This window comes from Budorcas taxicolor, chromosome 8 (assembly GCF_023091745.1).
Source record: "Budorcas taxicolor isolate Tak-1 chromosome 8, Takin1.1, whole genome shotgun sequence".
NCBI lineage: Eukaryota > Metazoa > Chordata > Mammalia > Artiodactyla > Bovidae > Budorcas > Budorcas taxicolor.
In genome coordinates this window covers 116,033,771-116,059,147 of record NC_068917.1, presented here as the reverse complement: position 1 = coordinate 116,059,147, position 25,377 = coordinate 116,033,771, and the positions used below count along the sequence as shown (strand labels likewise).

General features: G+C 50.8%; 2 protein-coding genes across 4 annotated transcripts; one reads left to right on the top strand and one right to left on the bottom strand.

Annotated features, from left to right (window-relative positions):
* The first annotated feature begins 1,454 nt into the window (after window positions 1-1,454).
* Window positions 1,455-16,260, top strand: ACP1 (acid phosphatase 1). Of its 3 annotated transcripts, none has more exons than XM_052644766.1 (6): window positions 1,455-1,536; window positions 5,810-5,883; window positions 6,132-6,245; window positions 13,245-13,306; window positions 15,085-15,190; window positions 15,344-16,260. In XM_052644766.1, exons 1-6 carry the CDS (start codon window positions 1,494-1,496, stop codon window positions 15,419-15,421), a joined length of 477 nt encoding a protein of 158 aa, XP_052500726.1. In that variant the 5' UTR covers window positions 1,455-1,493; the 3' UTR covers window positions 15,422-16,260. The 3 variants fall into 3 exon arrangements, with proteins under 3 accessions (XP_052500726.1, XP_052500725.1, XP_052500727.1); XM_052644765.1 differs by lacking the exon at window positions 6,132-6,245 and adding an exon at window positions 5,971-6,084; XM_052644767.1 differs by lacking the exons at window positions 6,132-6,245; window positions 15,085-15,190 and adding an exon at window positions 5,971-6,084.
* Window positions 16,261-18,231: 1,971 nt separating this feature from the next.
* Window positions 18,232-25,029, bottom strand: ALKAL2 (ALK and LTK ligand 2). The gene is made up of 5 exons (XM_052645375.1): window positions 24,774-25,029; window positions 23,362-23,415; window positions 23,195-23,275; window positions 20,666-20,731; window positions 18,232-18,374 (listed from the first exon to the last, which is right to left on the bottom strand). Exons 1-4 carry the CDS (start codon window positions 25,027-25,029, stop codon window positions 20,667-20,669), a joined length of 456 nt encoding a protein of 151 aa, XP_052501335.1. The 3' UTR covers window positions 18,232-18,374; window position 20,666.
* Window positions 25,030-25,377: the final 348 nt, after the last annotated feature.

Genomic DNA, 25,377 nt, shown 5'->3' with positions numbered 1-25,377 from the left:
CAACTTAGCCTCAGCAGCAGCAGCAGTGGCGACACTCCAATTGAGAGGGAGTGAAAACAACACATTTCCCCCTAGTAGGCTCCATCTCATTACCGTCTGGTCATCTAGCAACTCGGAGCAGTTTCCTGCTTCTTTAAACAAGGAAAAACTACCACAGCAAAGAGATACGGGGTCCAGGGCTCTCAGAGCCGGGCTGCAGTCTGCCCTAAGCGATACCCGCGAAGCGCGGCTGAGCCTGGAGGGCCTGGCAGTTACGCCTCAGGAGGTCGCGGAGCAAGGGCAGCACCCGGACTCCTGCCCGAGTCAGAGGCCGACGCAGCCCAGACGGCTCTCACAGAGGTCCAGAATGACCTGCACTTACACACAGGAAACCAAAGGACAGCAACTAATACCTGGCTTCAAGCTTTCAGTATTTACACATCGTATAAAATGAATGATAACCGAAAAACGGGAAACAAGAAAAGCTTGTCTGTTTATCGCATCGACGGGGCCTGAGTTCGCATCACAACCACGTTTGTGGAGAGTCCTTCTAACTTCTGACAGCTTGTGTGTGGGATGACGGCCTTAAAAGGCGCGCAACAGCAAACAATCCCAGAGACACGGCTTCTCCCTCTTCCCCCGAAGACTGACCCTCCCCAGCGAGACTCGGAGGCCCGGAGAGGCCCGCGCCGACGCCCCTACTCACTCGCGACCCCGAGCCCGGCCCGCTCCGGCGCCCCGGCGCTGTGCACCGCGCCCGGGGAGAGGACGGGCGCCGCCGCGGCTCCGCCCCCGGGCGGGGCCCGCGGCGGGCGGCGCACACCTGCGCAGGTGAGGCCGCGGCGGGCGGCGCACACCTGGGCCAGGTGAGGGGCGGGTCCCCGCGCTCCCGCCGCGGGAGCCCCGCTGGGCACGGACTCGCAGTTAGGGGGCGCGCCCGGCCTCGGGCCCGGAAGCAGCCGGCGGTCGGCGAGCGCGCAGCCCACGGCCGTGCGGCCGGCGCGGGCCGAGCGCGGCGGCCCCACGGGCGGGGGCGGGGCCCCAGGTCCCGGGGGGCGCGCGTGGCCCCGCCCCCGAGGGCGGCCGTCACGCGCAGCGGGCGGCTCGCTGACGCGCGCTCCCCTGAGCGCCCCGCGAGGACCCGAGGGCCCCGGGCAGGCCCCGCCGCGCTGGCTTCGCCCTGCGGCTCCGCGAACCCCTGCGGCCCGGGGCGACGCCCTCTCCGGCCCCGGCGGCCCTCGGCGGCGCGAGCCCGGCTCTGCCCCGGCGCCCGCCCCCCTCAGGTGGCTCTCGGCGCCGCCCCGCCGCCCCCTCCCCCACGGCCTCCAGGTGGCTCGCGGCTCCGCCTCCAGCCGGCGGCGCTGGGGCCAGACTGCGCAAGCGCAAGGCCGCCCGCTCGCCCCGGAGGTCGGCGCCGGACTACGCAGGCGCACGGGCGGGCCGCTCGCAGTGCGCAGGCGCCGCGCCGGAAGCGTTCCGACGTTGTTTCTGGGCGCCTCTGCGCGCGCGGGAAGATGGCTGAGCAGGTGACCAAGTCGGTGCTGTTCGTGTGTCTGGGTGAGACGGCGCCGATCTAGCCCCGCTCTGAGCTTCCCGGAGGGCTGGGTAGGGCGTCACGCGTTCTGAGCTGCGCTGCGCCGCTGAACCAGGGAACGTGCTGGGGAGGCGGCCAGAGAGGGGAGACCCGAGGGTGGTCGGTGCGCGGCGCCCCGTGTTTGCGCCCCGCGGCCGCCGGGCGGCTCTGTACGCGGGGTGCTCTTGACAAGCCTGGTTCTAAGTCCGGTGACTGAGCCGACTCCTTTGTGCAGGTCTGGGTCTCTAGCTTTTGTTCGGTCTTCTCAAGCCCGGGTCCCCGCTCACCTGCAGCATCTGCACTCCAAGCCGGGGCTCTTGCCGTTGTACTTGCCTATAATTCCCCTGCAGGTAGACCCGAGGCCACTGAACTGGTCTGACCTTTAAGGGTCTTCTGATACCCGAGACCCACGATAGCATTGGTTTGCTGGCCTGTTTCCTTGCCTCAGGCTCGCAGATGGAGCGCACTTAAAGGCAGATGGAGTGCGAAGGCTTAGGATTTCTTGTAAAATTCAAACCCGGGAGATTTGATTCTCTAGGTCGCTGTGTAACAGCCCCATGTGCCAATATTTCTCTGCGTGAAATGAAGGTATTTTTCTCCCTTTTAATTCTTCAGGTACTTTCCAGCTCGAAATTATTTCATTTCTAAGATTTCAGCAATCAGCCTTCCTTTCTTAAAATAGGGTTCAGTGTCCCTTTAGATTTCAGGACTCTTCTTTTCATACCGCACCCCAGCACTTCCACCCCATCTCCTTAATTCCCAGAGAAAAAGGCCTAAATGGCCAATAGTCCATAAAAAGCTCTGGATGAGTCTGCATTTCCTGCAGAATCGCAGCTTTTCCACTCTTAAGATGCGCTCTTCCAGAAGGCCGCAGAGATCGGCTTGGCCTTTTCCACTTTCCCTGGTTCCCTATTTCCTACCCAAACGCCCTCCGGCTGCCTGCTCCCTTGCTTTTCAGCTGCTCAGCGTGCCTTCCACTGTGTACTTCTTTCTGGGAACTCACTTTGCATTTTTCCAGGAGAATCTTTCTAAAAGGTCAGACCCAAGCATTCCCTTCTTTACTTTTTCCAGCTCCTCTTGGTACAGGTAATTGTTCCCATGACCCTTTATAGACATCTTTCCTCACACAAATTTTGTTATAATTACTTGAAAGCCTGCTGCAGTGACTGTGGCTTATTTTTCTTTCTGTTTACAGCTTTCAGACAAAATGTATTCAAGTATTTGTGGAATTGAATATCTATGAAGGAAAAAGTGAGAGGCTTCCTTGTTTGACGTTGACAGTGGGCATCATTTGATTCTAAGCTCTACACTGAAGGTGACTGATGGACTCAGCAGCTTTGTTAAAGGGTGGTTCGGTCTATGTGGAGTAGCTAATAGGGTTCCATTGCTGTGCTTGTTTTACTTAGCGGTGTTGATAGGCTGACGTGGTGCACTCCCCTGGCTCCTGATGGGAGATACCTGCTTGTGTGTGTTCTTCAGTACGCTTTCTTTTTCCAGCACTGTTCTGAGTGCTGGGGATACAGTGGTGAGGAAAACAGACAACAATCCCTGCCTCTCCAGAGCTCACATTGTGTCATCAACAATCAAGTATTTGGCTACTCAGTTAGCTGGTGTTAACACTTACGGCAGGAAGGGCAGATGGGAGTGGAGCGCAGTTGAAAGAAGGGTTTTGGGGAGAGGCCTTACTGAGAAGGTGCCATTTGAAGAAAGACTTGGAAAAAGTAGGGAAGCAAGCATAGGGTATTTTGGAAAAGTATCCTGGATCTGGAGGAAAGTAGGTGAAAGATTCTGAAATGAGGGTTCTGGCCATGTTCACGACACAGCAGCGAAGCTGCAGCACTGGGCCCGGTGCCCGAGTTGCTTCTGGACGGACTTGCCTCAGTTCCCGAGGACTTGGAGATAATGTTGACTCGTTTTCTCAGGGCCCAGTGGCTCCGAAACTTGCCCATTCTTGGTGCACGTACAGTGAGTGTTCTGAGGCAGAAGTCAGCAAACCCTTTAAAGAGCCGGAGAACAGGTACATGTGCTTCGCCGGCCACACCAGAAGCGCAGTGCAAAAGCTGCCCCGCCAGTGCACGAGCGCCCGTGCTCGGTGTGACCGGTCGTGCCCCTGGAATCTGAATTCTGCGTAACAGTCTCATGTCAAAACATACTGTACTTTTGGGTTTTTTCAGTCGCTTAAAAATGTAAAAATTGTTTTTAGCATTGAGAACTGTATACAAAGGTGGTGGGTCCTGATTTCTAGTTTTCAGACCCATATTAGGTCCTGTGGAGAACGGACCTGGTGAGGCTGTGTAAGGACTTGGGTCACTGAGTGAGCTAAGCCTTTGGAGGACCTGGAGCAGCGGTGGGGAGCTCAGGGGTTGTGGCCGCTGAGCTGTTGTGTTGAGACTGGACTTAGGTCACTGAGTGAGCTAAGCCTTTGGAGGACTTGGAGCAGCAGTGGGGAGCTCAGGGGTTGTGGCCGCTGAGCTGTTGTGTTGAGACTGGACTTAGGTCACTGAGTGAGCTAAGCCTTTGGAGGACCTGGAGCAGCGGTGGGGAGCTCAGGGGTTGTGTTGAGACCGGACTGAAGAGGGTGATTGCCACAAGAGGGAGAGCCGCCATTGAAAGCGAGCTTGTGTGGTGGAGGGGGTGAGACGTGGCGTCCTGATGGGATTTGAGGTCACCGTTTACTGTTTCACTTGGCAGCCTGTATGCAGGACAGTAACAGCAGTGCATTTCCGAAAGGTGAAAGTTTTATTCCTTCGAAGCGTTTAGATGGACCTTTTTCAGATTGAAGTGCAGAGAAGTGTCACATGTTTGCCATCAGTAAGGGTGATAGCAGGAAAGAATGGAACTGCTTGTTCTGGCGAGACTGTGAGTACTGGGTGTTTCTGTGCAGTGGACCAGCTGGAGGGTGTGTGCTGCTGCTGTGTCCAGCCAGCACCGTGGGAAGTGAGAGCTCAGTGGTGCCGGGTGGCCTTTTCCTACAATTAATCAGTGTTTATTGATAAGTATTTTTCATCCTTTACAAACCAGCCTAATTGTTCTTTTTTTCTTATAAGAAATGTTGTTGTTATCTTTTTTCCTGTTCTATCAGCATTTATTTTCTTGTTTTGAGTTTAATTACAGCTAATTAAGCTATAAATTAATTATAGTTACTCCCAATAAGTCCTTGGCACTGGAGCTCTGGGTGGCATTCTGGATTGGCAATACCCTGAGTATTGTCACACATGGATGATGGGAAGATGACCTGTCACTGAAGACCAGAGTTTCCTATTTAGAACTCTTCCAGAATCTTCTCTGTGCCCTCTGAGTTTGTCTGGTTCTGTCTGTGTCTTTTTGTAATAGCGAAACTATAACGTCTTCCTGAATTCTGCAATCCTTTGAGAGAAATACTGAACCTGTTGTTGGTCAGTCACTAAGTCGTGTCCAGCTCTTTGTGACCCCTTGGACTGCAGCACGCCAGGCTTCCCTGTCCTTCACGACCTCCTGGAGTTTGCTCTGATTGATATGCATTGAGTTGATGATGCCATCCAACCATCTCATTCTCTGTCACCCCCTTCACCCCCTGCCCCCAGTCTTTCCTAGCATCAGGATCTTTTCCAGTGAGTCAGCTCTTCACATCAGGTGCAGACCCCCAAAATTGTGGCCATCTAGTTTGAACTGAGGGTGGTCCTGGAAATCCATGAACTTGCAGCTGATAAAAGTTCTGGGCAGACTGGACAGCTTGGAGGACTGTCCCTACGCAAGCTGGCCAGCTCCTGGGTGCACGGCGCTCAAGCAAGGGCTCTGCACAGGTCCTTTAGTAGAAGTCTGTGTAGAACCACTGTTAGGCCTAAATGTATTTGCTTCTGTATTTTATGAAACAACATATTGCTTTATTGTGTGCAGTATACTTGAAAGTACATATTTTAAAAGTCTATTCTGTATCATTTTAAATCAGACTGGTTGCAACCCACTTCACTGATTTCATGATTAGCTTCTGGGTCAGTGATGCAAACTGGAAGAGGGTGATTTTGGCCCTGACTGTTCTGGTTCCTAATGTCCTCGTCGTTGGTGCTTTGTGTGTCTGGATGCTTGGCTTGCAGTCAGAGTGGGGCTGGGTCGGCTGTCTCGCTGGGCCCTGCGGCGCGCTGGTGGCAGCCACCGTGGAGAGGCGAGTGTGCCTCGCCCCCTCACCACCCGCCGCCTGCAGCCTGTGTGCCGCGGGGCTCAGCGCCTGCACCCCCTCAAACCAGACGCTCACTCTCTGCTCCCCCACCTCTCTTTAAGGCAACATCTGTCGATCACCCATTGCAGAAGCGGTTTTCAGGAAACTTGTAACTGATCAAAGCATTTCAGATAATGTAAGTACCGTTCACTGTCTTAAAGAGGCCAACTTGATTGGCTTTGGGGCAGAAAATTGTGAAAAGAATTCTTTTTTTCTCCTGCAGTGGAGGATAGACAGTGCAGCGACATCCACGTATGAACTAGGAAACCCTCCTGATTATCGGGGGCAGGCTTGCATGAAGAAGCATGGTATCCCCATGAGTCACGTTGCCCGGCAGGTACCGTACTTGACCTTGAAAGTGCACTTGTGTGTTTTATGTTGCAGTGGGTCATTGACAGTGGCGCTGTTTCTGACTGGAACGTGGGCCGGTCACCAGATCCAAGAGCTGTGAGCTGCCTAAGAAATCATGGCATTAACACAGCCCATAAAGCAAAACAGGTAGAAGAAACTTCGTTTAATTTCTCACACACTGATCCCATAACCTGAGAAGCTTCATGAGACTTACGTGTAGTGAATGTGTTTATGTAGCGTTGGCTGAACCAGCCACAGTGCACCCGTTCTGGATCCACAGTTCTGAAGGGTTTGTGCGGCCTTGGAATTGGCTTTCTAGAGTCCGAGGTCGAGAGAGCCCTGGCTGAGCGCTGAGTGCCCTGAGCTGTCGTGTCCTTTTTATTTCTGGTGTCCTGTTATATTCTGGTCCACGGTGACCTATTCTGCCTCCGCTACAAGGTTGTTGCTATTGGCCTGACCCAAAAGTTTGTTTGGGTTTTTCATAACATCTTACAGAACAACTTGAATGAACTTCTTGGCCAACCCAATAGAATACAGTGCTGCTATTAATACGAAAACATTTCCACCTGTGAAGTGCCTTGGACATACAGGGTGATGCTGATATTTTTATGGATGCGTATTCTGCACAAAGCAGTTTTACTTCTGAGGTTGGGTTCTGGAGTGTGGCCCAGCAGAGCATTCTGCATCGAGGCTGCGCATCTCACCTGCTTTCCAGGGTGGAGTCCACCAGCTGCATGTGGCTCTTGCACCTTTGAGGTGTGGCCAGTGTGATGGGAGCTGAATTTTAAATTAAAACACATTTCAATGGCCACTTGGCCTGGTGGGTGCCTGTAGGGTTCCAGACTCACATGGGACTGTGGGGTAGGGGAGTAAGGGTTCCGTGGCAGCATGCCTTGCGAGACATCGGGGCCCAAGGGCAGCCAGCCCTGTCCCTCCTTGTGTAGAAGCTGCAGTGGGTGCTGGCACCGGGAACTTCTGTAGCCATGGGGACCAGCTTCTGCAGAAATAGGCCTCCTTCCCGACTGCTATGGTGTTCTACGGGAGCTGTTACTTTATCAGTACGATTGTATTGTGGAGATTCAGTGGATGTTTTAAAAAACCTAAAACCTTCGAACTTCATTTTGTATCATCTTAACAAAATGTACAGCTGTGTGGACTGGGATGCCAGCTGAACCGCGCATACCCCGAGAAGGGCTGGGGCTTGGTGTCAGAGCATGGCAGCCCACGCCTGGAGGAGAGCTTGTGAGGGCTTCAAAATGAGAAGCCAACTCTTTCAAAATCGCTTGTCAAACATGTCGCATGTTTATAAGTATGGATGGCAGCGTGGGAACTGTAATTGAGTACTAGTGCTTAAATCAGAACTTTCTGTAAAACTAGATAAAGGTCCTTTCGTCACTGTTACACTAAATCTTGTCTCTACTTAAAACTTTGCAGACTGCTTTGCCATGCATCATATTTTAAATTATTATTGTCTTAATTTTTATCAATTGTGGGAGAAAGTGGTTGACAAACACAGTTTGCAGATCAAGAAACACCTCCAGAGAGAAAATAAATGACTTATTAAAGGTTACCCAGCTGCCAAGTAGTAGAACTTGGATTTAATTGCAGGTTTATTTGGTGGGATGTGAGCCAGAAAATTCACAAAACAAAATTGCTATAGAAATACTTTTAGCACGTGTATGTCTCAGGAATTAGTAATACATAGATTATTTTTGTCTTAATTTATTCTGAGATCTGTGAACTAATTTTCTGGCTATGTCAGTTGACTGTGTGTATTAACAATTTACTATTTAACTATTAAAAAACCCTTTCTTAAGTGGAATTTCTCTGGACAGAGATGAAACATTTTTTATATCATTTCTCCACTCTAATCTCGTCAGGGTTTCGGATTCCTTGCCAATTTCTACTTTCTGTTTTTTAAATATTTTGAGTAGTCCTTGAGAATTATGAGCAATCATATTTTCATGTTTTCTATTTTTAAGATCAGATTATTTTTCATATACTAAGTTTATAATAAAAATGGGCACGAACAAAGTATTTTAAATACACATGCCTTAAAAAAACAAAGCTGGAAAGTTATTGCTGATGAAATCATTACCCGTTTTAGAAGCAGCATCTCCACAAAAACTACTTTCTCTTTTGCTTGTTGCTTTTAAGAAAATTCTCAACAGTGATTTATTTTAAAATTTCAAAGTCCTAGTAAGACATGTCAGTATCACAGCAGACCTTTGCTCTTTTTTAGCCTTTTCTAATGTTTACAGGTTTCCTCTCTGTGTCACAACTTGTGTGAGAACTGTCATGCTTCCACTAAACCTGAGTTTAACAGACAAAATACATGTAGGGTGCTTTTTCCTCTGCATCGCGTGTGAATCGCTCTCTGGCGTGTGTGAGCTCACATCCGGTTAGTTCTGCAGCGTTGTTTACCTTACGGTACATCCTTTCCTTTTCAGTAAACTTCGTTTGACACGGACACAGACGTCTGGGAGCTCAGTGCATCTTGCATCTCACCAGCTCCCCTCCTGTACTGCAGAGGGCCCCACTCAGAACGCCTTCTAACCTCTTACCTTTACGGCAGTGGGACCCTCTAGTGCGTGTCTTTCTGTCCGCGTTTTGCTTTGTGAGATTCTCCGTATTGCTCATAGCAAAGCTTCAGGCATCTCCATTTGTGGACTCAGTGTCTCTCCACAGTTAGTGGCAGTCTATCTACCGGCGCCTCTGGGTGGAGCGGCCTCGTAACACAGGTGGCCTAACATTCTCTTCACTTGGAGACTTGCGCCGAACAGCGGCAGCGTTTCTGCTTTAACTGTTCGGGAAGGGCTCATCCGCTCCACCCTGATTTTTTTGTTTCCTACGCTTGCTGTCGTTCTCTTCTGCTGTCTTCAGCTTTTCTTTGGTGTGTAGTTTCCAGCAATTTTATGTGGTCAGCTTCATTCACTTCCTGAATTGTGTCTTGATGGTTTTTATCAGTTTTTTTATCAGAGAATTCTGGGCTGTTATCTGTATATTTTTCTTCCCCTCATTCCTCTGAAATTCAACCTAAGTGTATTTTAAACATAAATTTCTTATGACTTTTCTACTTTTTCCATCCTTTTCACTTTAGTTTTTAGTCTGAGATTTTCTACTGACCTGTTTTGTGATATACTAATCTTTCTGTGTTTTCAAACTGTTATAAGCCTTTATTGAATATCTGATATCTGTTATTTTATTTAAGAAATTTTATTTTATTTCATTTAAAAATTGATTCCAGCTCTCGGGTAAAATTATGCATCTTGCCCTATATTTTTTTGAACAGTTCTGATCATAACTTTTTATTTGGTTGGCCAAAAAGGTTTTAACAAACCTAGACAGCATATCAAAAAGCAGACATCACTTTACTGTCAGAGGTCCATGTAGTCAGAGCTGTGGGTTTTCCAGTAATCACGTATGCGCGTGGGACCACAAAGAAGCTGAGCGCCAAAGTATTGATGCTTTCAAACTGTGATGCTGGAGAAGACTCTTGAGAGTCCCTTGGACTGCAAGGAGATCAAACCAGTTAATCCTAAAGAAAATCAACCCTGAATATTCACTGGAAGGACTGATGCTGAAGCTGAAACTCCAGTACTTTGGCCACCTGATGCCAAGAGCCAGTTCATTGGCGCAGAGCCTGACGCTGGGAAAGGTTAGGGTAAGAGGAGGAGGGGTGACAGAGGACAGGGTGGTTGGCCGGCGTCGCTGACTGAGCGGACCTGAGTGTGAGTGAGCTCTGGGAGGCAGTGAAGGACAGGGAAGCCTGGCGTGCTGCAGTCCATGGGGTCGCGAAGAGTCGGACACAACTGAGCCGCTGAACAGCAACAGCAAGAGTTTGTTTGGAATTTTCCGTAACATTCTGGAAAAACCCAAATGAGGTTTTTGGCCAACACGGTAAAATAAGCTCCGGTGACTGACACCTGGGTCCTCTGTGAGCCTGCTCTCCTTCCGCTTTGTTCCTTGCTTCCGTGCTGACTTGGATGAAATGCCGAGCACGACGTGTGAGCCGTGTGGACCCTCTGGGTTCAGGTCCTTCGCTGTCGGGCTTCGCTTTGGCGGGGAGGGTCTGGTTCGGAGCTGACTGGGAGCTCATCCTGCTTCACGGGGCCCTGGCCATCCTGGCCAGCTCCTCTCGGGGGAACTCCGGAACCCCACCTGATCGGGGGGCTGCTTCTGTCTGGAGGCCAAGTTCTGTTTCTCCCTCCCTGGGCCTGCAGCCGCCAGCCCCCTGTCCTCTTGGCTTCTTGCACTGAGTCTGTTAGGAGCTCATCGGGTGCTCTGAGAGAGACCCTGAGGGGACCAGGCTCCCCTGTCTGGGGTCTCCCTCCTCCTCTGGCCATCCTTACCTCCAGTTTCTCCAGCTGGCGAGGTTGTTGGCTGACCTCTGGTGCTTCTGCCCAGGCTTCCTGTGCCCGGGAGGCCGCATGGTTCTGCTCTCTTGATGCCAAGCACCCACTTTCCCCCCGCCATTGCGGTGACCACAGTGTCCTCAGATCTTGCTGGCAGCCCCTCCTGGGGGTCTAAAGCATGATCCCCACAGTGGAGTCCAGGGACCCTCGGTCATGCAGCCAAAATGTGTGAGTGAGGGATCCATTCAAAGGGTCAGACTGGGCAGTGAGCATGGGCAGAGGAGGAGAAGCTTGCGGATGCGACTTCAAATTAGTATTCCGCATTGCAGGTAACCTGTGAGAAGCCACTGCTTAGTGAGTTTTGGTGTTAGACCAAAGAATATCCGCAGTCACACAATGGGTGTTAAAAGACTTCTTTTAAACTATGTACTTGTATGAGACTGGGTTTGCGTGTTTCAGCCGATCAGACGCTGACGCACACAGGATAACCACCTGTCTTGAATAAGCAGATATTAAAGAGATTTGTAGAAATGTAACCAGTGCAGCTGTCCTCCTCCCTGTGTTTCAGTGTGGAAAATACAGCTGTTTTCATTTACAAAAATGTTATAATAACAAGTAATGAATTTTTATTATTTTAAGCAAATAGTTTATAACAGTTTTACTTTTAATAACTTTGGTAAATATTTTAAGAGTTAAAACGTTCTGCAACCAAAAAGTTTAAGACCTTTCTTCCGACCTCAAGCCGAGGCGCAGGGTCAGCAAGTGCTCTGGGGGTGGGAGCAGGCTGCCGGCTGCCTCTGGCAGGTCAGCCTCTCAGGTAGCCAGGCTTGCCTGCAGCGGCAGAGAGTCCCCAGGTTTGCACGCTTGGCTCTGCGCACGCACTTGGGATTTTGGCCTTTCTCAGCCTGGCCATCATGGGCGTATGTTAATGATTGTGCAGAAGTGTTCAGTTTTTATGGGCATGTTCTAGTTTTTTCTAGCAATAGGGTTGTTTTGTCACAGCTATTTCATTTATAGCTGCAAGCACAAATCCTTTACCATGCATTCTTTAATTGTCAATTCTTTGACAGTTATTTTAACATCTTAACATTATGTAGCTACATGTAGCTGTCAGTTACTAAACTTTAGGATTTGCAGTCACAGTCTTTGCAAAATTAAAACCAATGTTTAATCCCAGGACATTTTCAGACAGCTAACTTGGGGAAATAAGTTATAATATTTGTTCTAATATATTTTGAAATAATCTAGTACCTTGGGAATGTGAGCAAAATTTGATTCCAGTATTTTATTAATATAGTATACTGAAAACTAATGCAAATGCATGCTGAGAACCAAAACTTATCATTTTTAATAGAATAACGAGTATATTTATTCTTCTTTTGCAACACTGATTGTGGTCAAGTATCACTCTCTGCTTAACCAGATTATCAGAGTCTTCTTGTGGCATCACTGTACCACTGTATTTCAGGGGACTTTTTTTAGTGATAAGAGGATTATTGAAACTGCATTCCTAGAAATTACTTCCACCTTTGATTTGGGGTCATGTTTTCCTTCCTCCCTCCCCCTCTTCCTGCCATTTTTTTAGCCGACATGTAGCTAACTCGCAGTGCTGTGTTGGTTTCAGGAGCACAGCAGAGTGACTCTGTTATGTGTGCTCTGTTTCAGGTTCTTTTCCCTTGTAGGTTATTAACGTTGAATATAGTTGCTCCTTTCTTATTGTCAGTATAACAGTAAAAAGTCGTAAAATAATTATTCATTTATATTTTAGCAGGCTTGTGTTTATAAATGTCAAGAAATGCCAAGTTTAGGTTAGAATTAGTAAAAATACTGAATGGCACTCTCTTCTGTGTTGTGTCCAAATTATAAATACTCAGTCAGAAGAAGGAAGATCCAGAGACTGTTACTCATGCGTTTCTCTCTTAGTTCTGGATGCTGTCAGTGGGTAGCCTTTCCCTTCTCCAGGGGATCTTCCCAACCCAGGGATCAAACCCATGTCTCCCACGTAGCAGGTGGATTCTTTACCAGTTGAGCCACAAGGGAAGTCCAAGAATACTGGAGTGGGTAGCCTGTCCCTTCTCCAGCGGATCTTCCCGACCCAGGAATCGAACCGGTGTCTCCTGCATTGCAGGCGGATTCTTTACCAGCTGAGCTGTGAGGGGAGCCCTCCAAATGCCAAGTTCAGGTTAGAATTAGTAAAAGCGCTGAGCGGTACTCGCCCGTGTCACGTCCAAACTGTGCGTGTTCAGGCAGAAGAAAGACGATCCAGACAGCCTCGCTTCTGCGCTTCCGCCTTAGTCCATCTTCCCTGACCCGTACTCACACACCATCTTCCTCTCCCCTCTTCTCTGCTTTATTTTCCCATGAGATACAGTCACTCCTGTGAGCTGCCCGCCCGGCATGGGCGAAGCCCCACAAGAACAGTGTCTGCCCTGCAGTGGGCGCGCGTCACTGGGGCTCAGAATGAGCGCCTGGAGAGTGAAGGGCAGCACTCAGATACGGACTGTGTGATAAGTTGGCTGCATCACACTGTGTTTCTAAGAGGAAGTATAAGCTTTGCGTGCAGATGCTATAAAATGCCACCTTATGATTACTCTAGGAAACTTTATAAAACGTCTTTTGCGAAATTATTAATAGGTTAACTCTGTTTTATCTTTAAAGTGCCCTAAATGATTTAACTTAATTAGTAGCAAATTCAAGTATAGCTTTTTTTTTTTTTTAAGTTGCTTTCGGTCCTCTAGGCTTGATTGGTCTGAATGTAAACACTGTGTTTTGATTTCTCATTTGCCTTTAGGTCACCAAAGAAGACTTTGCCACTTTTGATTATATTCTATGTATGGATGAGAGCAATCTGAGGTAATCACATTTTTAAAGTGTATTTCTCTTCGACTCATTTCAGTAATAGGCCAGGCAGTTTGTTGTCCAAATGATTTTTTTATTACCTTAAACTTTTAATGAATAGTGATGGTCATAATATGCAGAATTATTTATTTAGAAGAGTGAGAAATCCAGTCATTTAGAATTGAGTCTCATAGGTGTGTTTACATTGAGGCACGCCTTTTGATGAGTCTGATATGTAAGGTGATTCTTTGTTTTGCAGAAGAGAGAGTTTGTTATTGCTGTGATGACTCACGGACAGCACGGTGTTTCATTATGTTTCATCTTACGCCCCTTTATTGCTGCCCACCCCCACCCGAAAAGAAAGACTGACCGAAACAGACTTTACTCCATTTAAATTGTTGACTGCCTTAATCAGTTTATAAACAAAAGCTGTCAGATTAAGGTATTAGAGAAAAGTGGTTCTGCACACCAGAACACTAGCCCCAAAGTGCACGCTGGCCCCGTCCTGTCACTGGGAACTCGAGGTGCAGAGGGGCTCATCACGTGCCCAGGTTCACGGCTCAGGGGTGGACGTGGCGGACTTCGGGCCTCGGCTCTGCAGGGCCTGACTCACACCGCCGCCGTTCTGTCAACTCACGTGGGTTGGACCCTCGGGACCTAAATCTGGGTGAGAGGGAACCTGGTGGCATTTCTGCAGTGCTGCGTGCCTAGCACCGGTCCCCAGGGCCTCTCTTGTGAAGTCTAGGGTGGGCCACATGTGTGAGAATTAAACCCAACAAACAACATGATATAATGTGCCAACGGTGCAAAGCTGAGTGAGCACAGTGTGTCTGACGGCTCAGAGGACTGTGTGGCCGTGTGCCGCCGTGAGGCAGGCGCCAAGCTGCGTGCCACAGTCTGCCTGCAGGGCCCCCTGGTCTGCCCGCACCAAGGGGACAGGCCGCCCTGGCTGCCTCCCTGCTAACCCGTAAATGTGCACACACTTCATTAAGAGAAGCTCTTTCCTTGAGTCGCTCTTGTGGGGTGGACAGGTATGGATGCACTGAGCTTACTAGGCTTTCATTAAGTTCATTAAAACGTGTAAGCTTTCTGTTTTGTGTTTCACTTGCTTGGCCTCCTTTTTCTCGCTGAGTAGCTTCTCAGTACCAGCAGTATCTTGCTAGAGAGCTCTATGTGGCATATTTATTAGAGAACTTCCCAGAGGCGGTCGGCATTTGGTGGTACAGCCCTTGCCACCCCAGCCCTGCCTGCCCTTCTCGTTTCAGCCTCGTGGCTTCTCAGGGAGGCTCTGCGCTCTGAGGCCTGCAGGTTTCCTGTGAGACGCTGGCCTCCCCTGTGGAGGTTGTTAATCAGGCCCCACACAGCTGAGTGAGAAGGCTGAGGTGGGAGCAGACGGCCGTAGGGTCCGCTCAGGACACCTCCCCAGGAAGCCTGCCACCCTCTGGGACCTGGTCTTCGTGGCTTTTTGAGTGCTGCCCTGTCTTCTTGCTCGGTTGCTGGCCCTGGGTCTTCCTGGACGTGTGCTTCAGAGAAGAGTGCTAGTTATTGTCCGGCCTGAGGGTGCACATCCTGTGGAAAGCTGCTGCCGTCAGAGCCCCCTTGCCTGGGGGAGAGAGAGCCCGCGGGGGCAGCCACCTGGAGGCTGTGCCCAACTGCCGAGTGTTTGGTTTCCTTTTTAAATCAGGTCACTTTTGCTGGATTTTGATACGGATACTTCATAAAACCCTAGCAGATGTCCCAGTTTAACTGGAAGCCATAGATCAGAAAACTAAGTTCATGTTTCAATTTTGCAGAGATTTGAATAGAAAAAGTAATCAAGTTAAAAACTGCAGAGCGAAAATCGAACTACTCGGGAGCTATGATCCACAAAAACAACTTATCATTGAAGATCCCTATTATGTAAGTGTGGTCTCACTTCCGTTCTGATGCTCACAGACAGGGGCGACGTACAGAGAGCCCGCATGAGTGCCTGCCGTCGGGGGTCGGAGGCAGGCTCCCTGAAGGTGGACTCCTGAGCGGTTCTGTCACTCTCCTTTCTCCCTGTCCTTCCAGGGCAACGAGGCCGACTTTGAGACCGTCTACCAGCAGTGTGTGCGGTGCTGCAGGGCCTTCCTGGAGAAGGTTCGCTGACCGGCCGTCCCGCTGTGGCCCAGGCTCGTCCCCCCAGGCCGTGTGTCCAGTGTCAGCCGTGTCACCGTTCCCGAGCCAAGGCTGCAGCCCTCTCTTCAGCTGACTCACTGTTTCTCACCTGAAAAAATAATTTTAGATGGAAGTCAGTCTTTGTGTTTGGCGAAAGAGTAAATAAAAAACCTTTGATTCAGATAGTTTATTTGGGGTAAGAGTTCCTTAGACCAGCTAAACCTCCCACTACGCCCAGTTACAAAAGCAGTGGAACAGTTGAAGAGTGGAGCAGAGCCCAGGAGAGCGTGGGGAAGTGCAGTGAGGCGCCCCTCAGGGGCCTGCGCGGCCCCTCCCTCTGTGGCCGGGCCCTGCCCACGCCGCCCCCCGGGGCCTGGCACCCGGCGCGGGCGCACTCGGGACGGGGAGGGGCTGCTCCGTGGGGCTCATCTTCACCTTCGCTGCTTCCTGGTTTGTGTCTGTGTGGTTCATTTCATAAGGAAGCCACCTTATGTGTTCCCATCTGAACCCCTTTGCCTCTGGAAATGCAGTCGCATCCGGGAGAAGGGCGGATGTGCTGGTTTATCTCAGCTTAGGGACTGTGTCTGCTACATGCGTATAATTGCCTGATGTCAATTATAGATCACCTTGTGTGGGGAGAAGTATTAAGTTGGAAAAAGTCCTTTTCTGTTGGAATGCCTAAATATTGATGAGTATTCTTTTGTCAGCGCCTGGTTATAGGGAAATGTACATAATTTGTGCGCACTTTGAAATAACTGATCTAAAATTCATATGAATATATGTCAGAAAAAATTGTTGTCAAATAAACTGGGGAAATTACAAAACTACAACTGCGGTGCAAGCCTGGTGTCTGCCTGCTTTTACTGAGAGGTGAGGAAGAGTCAGAACGCCTGGGTTCCCGTCCCCGTGTCTGGGGTGCGGTCTGCCTGTCTGCTCAGGGTCGGGCAGGAGCTTGAGCGGGCCTGCTGAGCAAGCGCGTTGCTTCCGCTTGACTCATCTGTTCAAGGGAGAAGCTGGTGGCCCTCAGCCATAGCCTTGCCTCCCCGTACCCTCAGCAGAGGGTGGGGCTGGGACCCCAAGAGAGACTGCGTGGAGGGCTCGATGAGGGACAGCGTTTCTCCGAGTCTTCACCCCAGTCCACAGCTGGTGACCTGAAGCCCTGGCAGGACTGAGTCTCAGGTCAGTTTGAGTGACGGTCACTCAGCAGCAGGGAGAGCGCAGAGGCATGGTGTCCCGTCCTCAGTCTCATGAGGGTCTCAGGTCGGGGCATTTAGTCCTAAACTAACGGGCCTGAGGGGCGAATAAGGCTGTCGTCAGGGGTAGCAGAGGTGAAACGCTGGGTAGGTTTGGCAGAAGACTGTGCTACGTAAGACTCTTGTCCTGAAGACTTGAGTTAGGTAGACTGAGGATTTGATGATGGTAGCTCTAAAAAGTAAAGAATCAAGGGGGGAAGTTTAACTGCAGCTGGAAAACGGGAAAGTGAAGCGCTTCGGAAGCTGCCCCAGGGTCCTGGCCAGGACAGTAAAGGGCTTCGGAAGCTGCCCTGGGGTCCTGGCCGTTCGGTAACTGCTCAGGAGTCTCAGAGCAAGAGAAGTTTTTCCTCTTTGCTCTTTCACGTTCATAGTTTACTTCCTTAATGTTTATGTCTTACATGCGGATTATCACACAAATCCTAGGATTCTAGCTGACTTTGTCCCTAGGCTATATCCAGGGCATCCCTGGTGGCTCAGCGGTACAGAACCCACCTGCAATGCAGAGCCTCAGGAGCCACAGGTTAGATCCCTGGGTCGGGAAGATCCCCTGGAGGAGGGCATGGCAACCCCCTCCAGTACTCTTGCCTGGAGAAGCCCATGGGCGGAGGAGCCTGGTGGGCTGCAGTCCCTGCGGTTGCAAAGAGTCAGACAGGCCTGAAGCAACAGCACACTATGTGTTAAGCTGTATTCAGACCAGGGATCATTTGAACAGAAAAACTCACTGCTGAATTCACTTGTCTTAAAAAATATTAGGTCCAGTCAGATTTGTTCAAAATATATCTACCTATAAAATCTGGAGCTTCTTAGAAGCTTTAAGGTCCCTCTTAGTTTAACGTTTCCATTACAAAGTCATATTATAGGGAATAGAGGCAAACTTCTTTGAACTACTCACTACCAAATCACGTATCTTGTGGAGCATGCCACCAGTCTAGTACCACTCTAGAAAATGCTGATTGTCCCTTATAAGAATTTGTAGCTTTCTCATTTTATTTGTGCCTTTTATATTCTGCGACTTCTGCCAGTATTTCAGTCTCATAAAGATTTGTAAGTCACAGATTCCCCAGATAAACTTGTTCAGAAGTAAAGAGTCACTCTGAAGACTTCACTGTAACAAACACTGCATTTATTACTTGTGTTATTCACAGTATTTACATATTGCACAGTACCTGGACACTACTTTACATTCATTTTACAAAAGGGCAAATGAAATTAGCCTGAGCATGTACGCAGATGTCTCCACACTGAAGTTTTTTTTTTTTTTTTTTCATGCAGTTCCAAATAATACTCTGGGAATTTAATTGTAAAAATAATAAAATATCAATACCATATGCTATATGAAAATATATTTTTAGATTTTGCTGACTCTGCTTATGTTTCTAAAGAAATAATCTGTGATGTCACCTAATCAGGAAAAAGATCTCTCTCTGCCATTTCACAGCATGACACGTCAAAGGCAGTCCTGTTGTCTAAAATAATGAGTGGCAAGCATAGCTGTCAGGCACACATTCACTGAATATCTGTCCACACGTGATGTCAACAGCATTTGAAACGCAAGGTAAAGGAATTATGGAAGAGTCTGTCTGCAAAAATAAATCTCTGTTCACGGGGTGTGTTCAGAAGGCAGTGGGTTCTGTCCTGTTGGTCTCCAAGGCACTTCTCGTGGGTCCTGGGCTGCTGCACAGCTCTGCTCACTGCAAAACAGACAGGCTTGGTTCTCTAGGATGACTCACACTGGAAGCCCTATATGTTAGATTACATGTAACGTACCCTACCTGCGATGCAGGAGACCCAGGTTCAGTTCCTGGGTCAGGAAGATCCCCTGGAGGAGGAAATGACAACCCGCTCCAGAATTCTTGCCTGGGAAATCCCGTGGACACAGGAGCCTGGCGGGCTACCGTCCATGGGGTCACAGAGTGGGACACGACTGAGTGGCGAACACTGATGTGTGTCCAGACCTGAGGAGTTTCCGTCTGCATGTGTTTCCCCGTGTTCCTGTGTGTCTTTTACTATGAGAAATAGCTCAGCTCTGTCACCACAGGCCTGCTGTGCTGAAGGAGTGAAATCGTCTCAGATGAAGAGCACGCCTGTCGGGGGCTGAGGCCTGGAGCTCGGTGTTGCTGCGCCTGCTCTGAGTTCTCGGCACTGCAGTCTGACTGACTGCGGTGACCCTGGGCTGCATTTTGTAGAATGAGGTGATGCTTGCTACTTGTTCCCTCTGAAAATATTCCAGGCCTGAGGCCGTGAAATTACCCGAGGGGAAGCCCAGGTCAAGGAGAGGCTGTGGGAAGGCTGTCTTGCCATGTGGGAGAGGGGCTGGAAAGCTAAACTCCTCTGGCTGGAGATCAGGTCGTGAGGTTCAGAAAGGAGAGGGCTCTGCTCTGAGATCACGGAGTGGAGGGTCTCCACGCTCAGGACCCCCTGAAGCCCGACTTCCTTCAGACCAGCCTTCGAGAGGCTGAGGTCATGGTCTGGCATGGGAAGAAGCATCTCCCCCTGCAGGCGCGTCCTGACGTCTTCATGGGTCAGGACCACAGAAGAGCCACTTGGGCACAGCTTACGGCTCGTGAGCAAAGTCGGGTGTGGATGCAGGATGTGGGCTGTGCCCTCCAGGGGGCCAGGGAGACCCTTGACTGCACTGTCACCAACCAGTTAAGCGCTGGCAATTGTGGCTTAAAGCTTCTGGAATTGGAAGAGATTAATCTTTTAAAGCACTATAAAGCTATTTTAGCATAAGAATCTATATTCTAAATGACACCTTTCTTGGCCAAAACGAACACGGTTACTGACAGTGGTGACAAGCCTGCTGTGCTGGGAAAGCCCTTCCTGACACGGAGCAGAGCGGGACCACGCTTGGGAACAGCCCCACAGCCGCGAGGGCTCCTGGAAGCCACTGCCCCCACCTCTGCACTTGGGCAAGCTGTCTCTGCAGGAGAGCAGTTAGGGGACGCAGGGGTCAGGTCACAGGCAGGGAGGCAGGGAGCCTGCGGCCTGACCAGGTCTCCCCACTTGTGAGTAAATGGCAGGTGTTTTCCAAGGATGTGCCTGGTTCATCTTTGGGAACAGTGATGCTTCAACTATGAAGAAATGCTTAATAAAAGCATTCTCATCTCTCCTGGCAGGTTCTTTGGGAGACTTATAATAACCCATTCATTGCTTTAAAAACAAGTGTTCTGTTTGCCACGCGGGCAGCGGAAGAGAGACTGGACAGCATGCAGACGAGAGACGAAGGAGCAGGAGCTTCTCGGCTTTCGCTTTGAACAGCGTGCTTTCACTCCCCCTAGACAGGGAGTGTCGTAAGCTCCACGAGCCTGTGGAGGGTGTGGGCTCACAGCCTCCAGTAACTGCATGTCTCCCTGAACCCGTTTGCTGGACGGACTCCCGCTGGGGAGAAGCAGTGCTGTGGACGGAGCTCAGGGCAGCACCCGCGGCGGCTGCCCGGACACCCGCGCAGACCTTGGTCAGCGTGGCCTTCGCCACAAAAAGCACCTCTCCTCCACTCACGGGAGACGAAGGGGCAGCCATCAGACGCAGGCAGACCTGATCTCAGCCGTTCTTTACAGCTTCATCAGTGCCTGACATCCTGACAGACGTCCGCCTCAAACAGTATGTCTCTAGAATCTGCATGGATACGGTCAGTCGCACCCTCATCTATGAGCGTCTGAATGAGAGCCTGCAGGTGGGTGCGCAGGACTTCACGCGTGCACCAAGCGCGTGCTGAAGTCGGTAGCCAGTGGGCTGTGTGCAGATTACCATGCTCTCGGCCAGCACGTCCTCCTGGGACTGGGCCCCAGCGGCTGCCTGCGCGGCTGTGTGTTTTACTGCTGGCCAGTATTTAGGGACATTTGGAGTATTCTGTCAGCCTGACCCACAATAACTCTACTTTCGCAGAGAATGACTGTCTCTAAACCCCCGTGAATTTTTCAAGTCCCAGACACACCCCATCTTTGGTGTGCAGGGCATGGTGACGGGGCCACCAACTCACCTTATCCCTCCATGCACATCGGGCTGACTGCCAGCCGAGTAAGAAGCCGGGCACACCTCTTGTAGTCTGCAAGTGGGGACAGATCACAGACCCTCGTGAGATACCTCAGCAGCTTAGATGAACAGCATTCACTTTAAAAACCACAGCAGCTGCTAAAGCCATTCATTCCTTTAAACACTCTAAGTTCCCTGGAAGCAGCACGCAGCCTGTCACCTGCAATCATGGCTTGAAGCTGCTGACTTAATAACTGATGGCACCTCGGGGCCGTCAGTGTCACGTGACAGAAGTTAGGTGATGTGACTGGGAGGCCGTGGGGGGCAGGGCCGCAGACGTCCACACGCCTGTCTGCTCCTCACAGTGGTTGCTGGGCTCACAAAATGGCTTTCGTTTGCTTCCTGGCAGATGGTCTTCCGTGCCCTGTATTATTTAACTTTAAGGTCACGTGCAGGCCGGGTCCCCTCTTGAGTTGATCATAACATAAAGCCTTCCACACAAAAATTCTAAAGACAGTGGGTCAGCAGCCAAGTACCAGAGCGAAAACACCTGGCTGGATGCTGGAGGGAAGCAAGAGCTGCTTTCTGAGTGCAGCCTGGCCTTCCTAGGGACCGCATGTGGCCGCCTGCTCCTTTCGTCTCGTAGGTGCTGCCTCGGGGAACAGGCATCTCAGCAGTCATGGCCATACAGGGATTCCTCAAGACAGAGTTTACTTCTCGAGAGCCACAAAACCCTACTTAAAGATGGAAGGGTTCATACTCCTGGCCAAATTCCGAGTGAATGAATAAATTAACAGCAGTAAATATGCACCGCACGGTAGACAAGCAGCTAACTCTTCAAAATTGCACCTGATAAATATTTAGAGGACATAGTTTAGAGTCAGAGGGTGACCTGACAGCTGGAAGCGGGGTCACTAGGACTGCTGGCTTTTGGCTCTTCACCAGATGAACCACATTTTTTAGGATGTGGTTTTCCTAAACAGGCCATATTTGATACAGTGGATTGTATGAGCTCAAAGAAGATACTGGCATTTGACACACCCCTAAGATCCTGAGGTCAACCACCTCCCTGCTGGACAACATGTTCTCCACTCTGATGTGCACCTCGTGGCGGGGGGTCCCCTTAAGGTGCAGACTTTGCTCAGCAGGTGTGATGGACTCAAAAGTCCTCCTCTTCAAAGGAGCTCACCCCAAGACCACACCTTGAGTGAGGAGGTCCATTGTTCCTTCTGTCTGACCTGCCGGGATCCTGGGAACTCTTGTATGCAGCCTTGAACGGCACAGACGTGCCCAGACTTGGCTCCGCAGCACATTATGAGCTGAGAGGGGTGGGAGCCGTGTGAGCAGTCGTGCGTGCAGGGCACTGACCTGTCTCCAGGTCCAGGTGCAGCCGTGGTGTGTCCTGATCCTGCCACCTCACCTTCTGGGTGACCAGGAGAATCGCTGCCTCGCTACTCAGTTACGTCAGCAGAGGAGGCAGCGAGTGTGTGTGTGTGGCGGGGTGTCCCGGGGAGGGTCTGCGGGTGAGCGTGCGGAGTCGGCAATCAGGCCCCTGCAGCCCACAGACAGCGCTTATGCCTCTGCCCCTGTGCCCGCGCTGACCGAGGCCACCGCCCCCCTCCAGGAGGAGCTGCCTGCCTTCCTGCCGTGTCTGGGGGTGGGAGAGCTCCACAAAGTGGCTCTGCTGCCTACGCAGAGCAGTTTCCCCTTCATGGAAAGGGGCTTACTATTTTGAGCAGGACAGGCAGGTCTGGACAGTCTAAGGACAGCCTAAGGACAGTCCTGAAAACTGCTTCTAAGAGGCTTGACTTATTTGCACAGCTGTCCTCCTGTGAGCCTTAAAGGGAAGGGAAGTTGTGGTCCCCACAACACACAAAAATGGGCTAAGGGCTGTAGCACGTGTCACTCTAGCTACTAAGCTTCTTGTCATCATTGCATGTTTTGTGAAGAGCACAAGGAGCCACTTTTGGGGGAAATGAAATACATTTTGTTGTAGATAACCCAGAAAGCTACAGCTGAGAGCCACACGAAGAGGGGCACCTGCATTTCTGAATGAATGATGAAACCAAGCAGAAGAGCAAAGTTTTGAAATAGCAGTAAAACTCTGGGGTGATGAGGTCATAATTACTGGTGGAAACAAGAAGTCTCTGGCCAGGGTGGTGGGAATGGTCCAGGGCCATCCCTCGACACTTTATAACCCACAGTAGTCATTCTAGCAACTCATTTTAAAAGTTTGCTCCACTGTCAGAGCTGAGTGGATACAAGGACAGGCATGAGGCCAGAATTCGAGAAATGCACGGAAGAGTCCAGCCCATTCCAAGAGCTGATTAATTCCGGCAAATGTAAACTGTGTTCTGTCTGGCACTAGCTGCGCATGTCGTTATCCTCAGTGGTCTGCTCAGCCCAGCCCCTGACTGCAGTCAACAGGGAGTAAATGTTTGCAAGTCTGGGTGACACAAGGCAGGCGCCTGTTCACCCAGGTGGAGGGCCCGTACTCACGTCTACTCTACGCAGTGATTCAGATGTGGTCACTTACATGCGGGGATGGTGCAGTCTCGGGTGTTGTGGTAAAGTCTGTGGAAGTGTTTGCTGCACTTTGGGCTGAAATACAGAGGGCCTGGAGCACGCAAGGAGAAACAGATAGTGAGAGCTCCTGGGAGACCAACATCTGGGGAGAGGCGAAGGGACGAGGGGCAAGCTTACCTGTAAGATGTTTTAGAAACTTGTCTTTCATCCTTAGATCTCGAGGGACAATTTCTGTTTAAGGGAAAAGAACTTGATTATTAACTTGACCAAAAGAAGCCTTTTCTCATGTGATCTGAAGTGGATGTTTAAAATTACTGGATATTCTTCTATAAACAGCAATCAAAGCAGTCCCTTGATTGCTGTACACGGCGATATGAGGATGGGTGAGTGGGCACATTGTCCTCAAATCAGGTTCACAACACTCCAAGATCTGCTGCTAACACCGATCTCTACCATCAGGAGAGAGGCAGGGACCATGAAGTGTGTGTGTGTGTGTGTGTGTGTGTGTGTGTGTGTGAGACAGTTATCTTCCAGTGAATAAATCTCTCTAGACACTTCCATCTTGAAGACCTAGAGAATCAAATTCAACAGTCTCTCAAAGTTCTAAGAGGAAAACCTGATATCATCCTTCAAACAAACAAACAAACAAAATCTGCTATAGGCGTATTCTTCAGGGTATTCACTTAGAAAAAGGGTGAGATTCTGTCAGTGCCACCTGTTGTGAAGGCTGGTATGAATGCATGCCCTCAGACATAACCGGGTAGACGAGCTGAAAGTACATTTCCCAGGGAGAGCTGTGTCCGCACAGTCCCAGCTGGTGCTGGTGACTAGCCTGGCTGACATCCTTTCTGCTTTCAGCCTGTTTCTGCTCTGTCTAACAGTCATCTGGATTCATTTTCACTCACCTGATCTGCACTAGTAATGTAATGGCATGTGGTCACACTACCACCAATTCTCCTCATTCAAAGAGGGAAAATTTCCATAAGAATCTTGCTTGCAAGGTTTAGACATCTCCTAAATGTCAGTCTTCGCTTACAACTAAGTTTAGTCAGTCTATATAAAATTGACCTTATCATATTTGACCTGATTGTGTCATGAAAGCACTAAAAGCTTGCATGCTTTCCGTGGAAATTTCCCAGAGGGCAGCCACTCTGGGAAGGCTCTGCCGTGGGGATGGGGGTGGGGGGTTCTGAAACACGTCTGTCTCAGTTGAAACCGCTTTGCTGAAAATATTTCCATTTCCAAAATAACAGATGACAGTTCCATGCTGAAATTACCGACCAGGGTAACAACTCACACGTCTTAGATGTGGATGAGGGCTAGTTATGTTATCTGCCAGGCATCATTCATGGAATTCCTATCTCCTTTTTTAAATAAAAATATTTCCCAGCTTTTTTAAAGAAACAGTAGAAATGCATTTATATTTTAAAACTACGTATGCGTTCTCAGAGTTCTATCTCCAAGCAAGTCCTGGTTCTTCTAGCGTCCCCTGATACAGGACAGGCAGACCCGGGGGGCTTGGCCAGCCCCACACGCAGGAGGCCTTTGCAGGCGGCGCTCGCCCGCACAGCGGGCGGGCGGGGACTCACCCACTCTCTGCTCCTCCGGGTAAGCGTAGTCCGCGACCTCCCTGCGGTCCAGGGTGTAGTCCTGCCGGCCCGAGAGCTGCAGCCGCTTGGACTCCCCCGAGTGGTACTTCCTGAGCTCCTGGACGATCTCCACGATGAGCCGCAGCAGCGTCTGTCGGTCCGCGGCCTCGCGGGGCTCCGCGCCGCCCCTGCCGGGCCCCGCCGCCCCCAGCACGAGCAGCATCCCCAGCAGGAGGGGGCGCCCGGGCCCGTGCATTCTGCGCTCGGCCGGGCCGGGTGGGGTCGGTGCGCTCCCGGAGCTCCGCTCGCTGGAGGGACAGGGTGCGGGGAGAGCCGGGGAGCCGGTCGGCAGGGAGGGCGGCGAGGCCCCGCGCCTCGGCCCCCGCGCCTCGGCCCCCGCGCCCCTGAGGACGCGCGCCAAGCCGGTGCAGGGGCGCCCCGCGCCGTCCGGCCCGGGCAGGCCGCCGCGGGGCCGGGGCGGGAGGCTGGGCGGGGTGCCCACGCGGACGCCCCCTCCCCGAGGCCCCTCGCGGGGACGTGGAGAGCGCGCCTTGGGTGCCGCGCGCCCTCAGCGCCGGGCGGCACGCGCCTCGGCCCCGCCGCG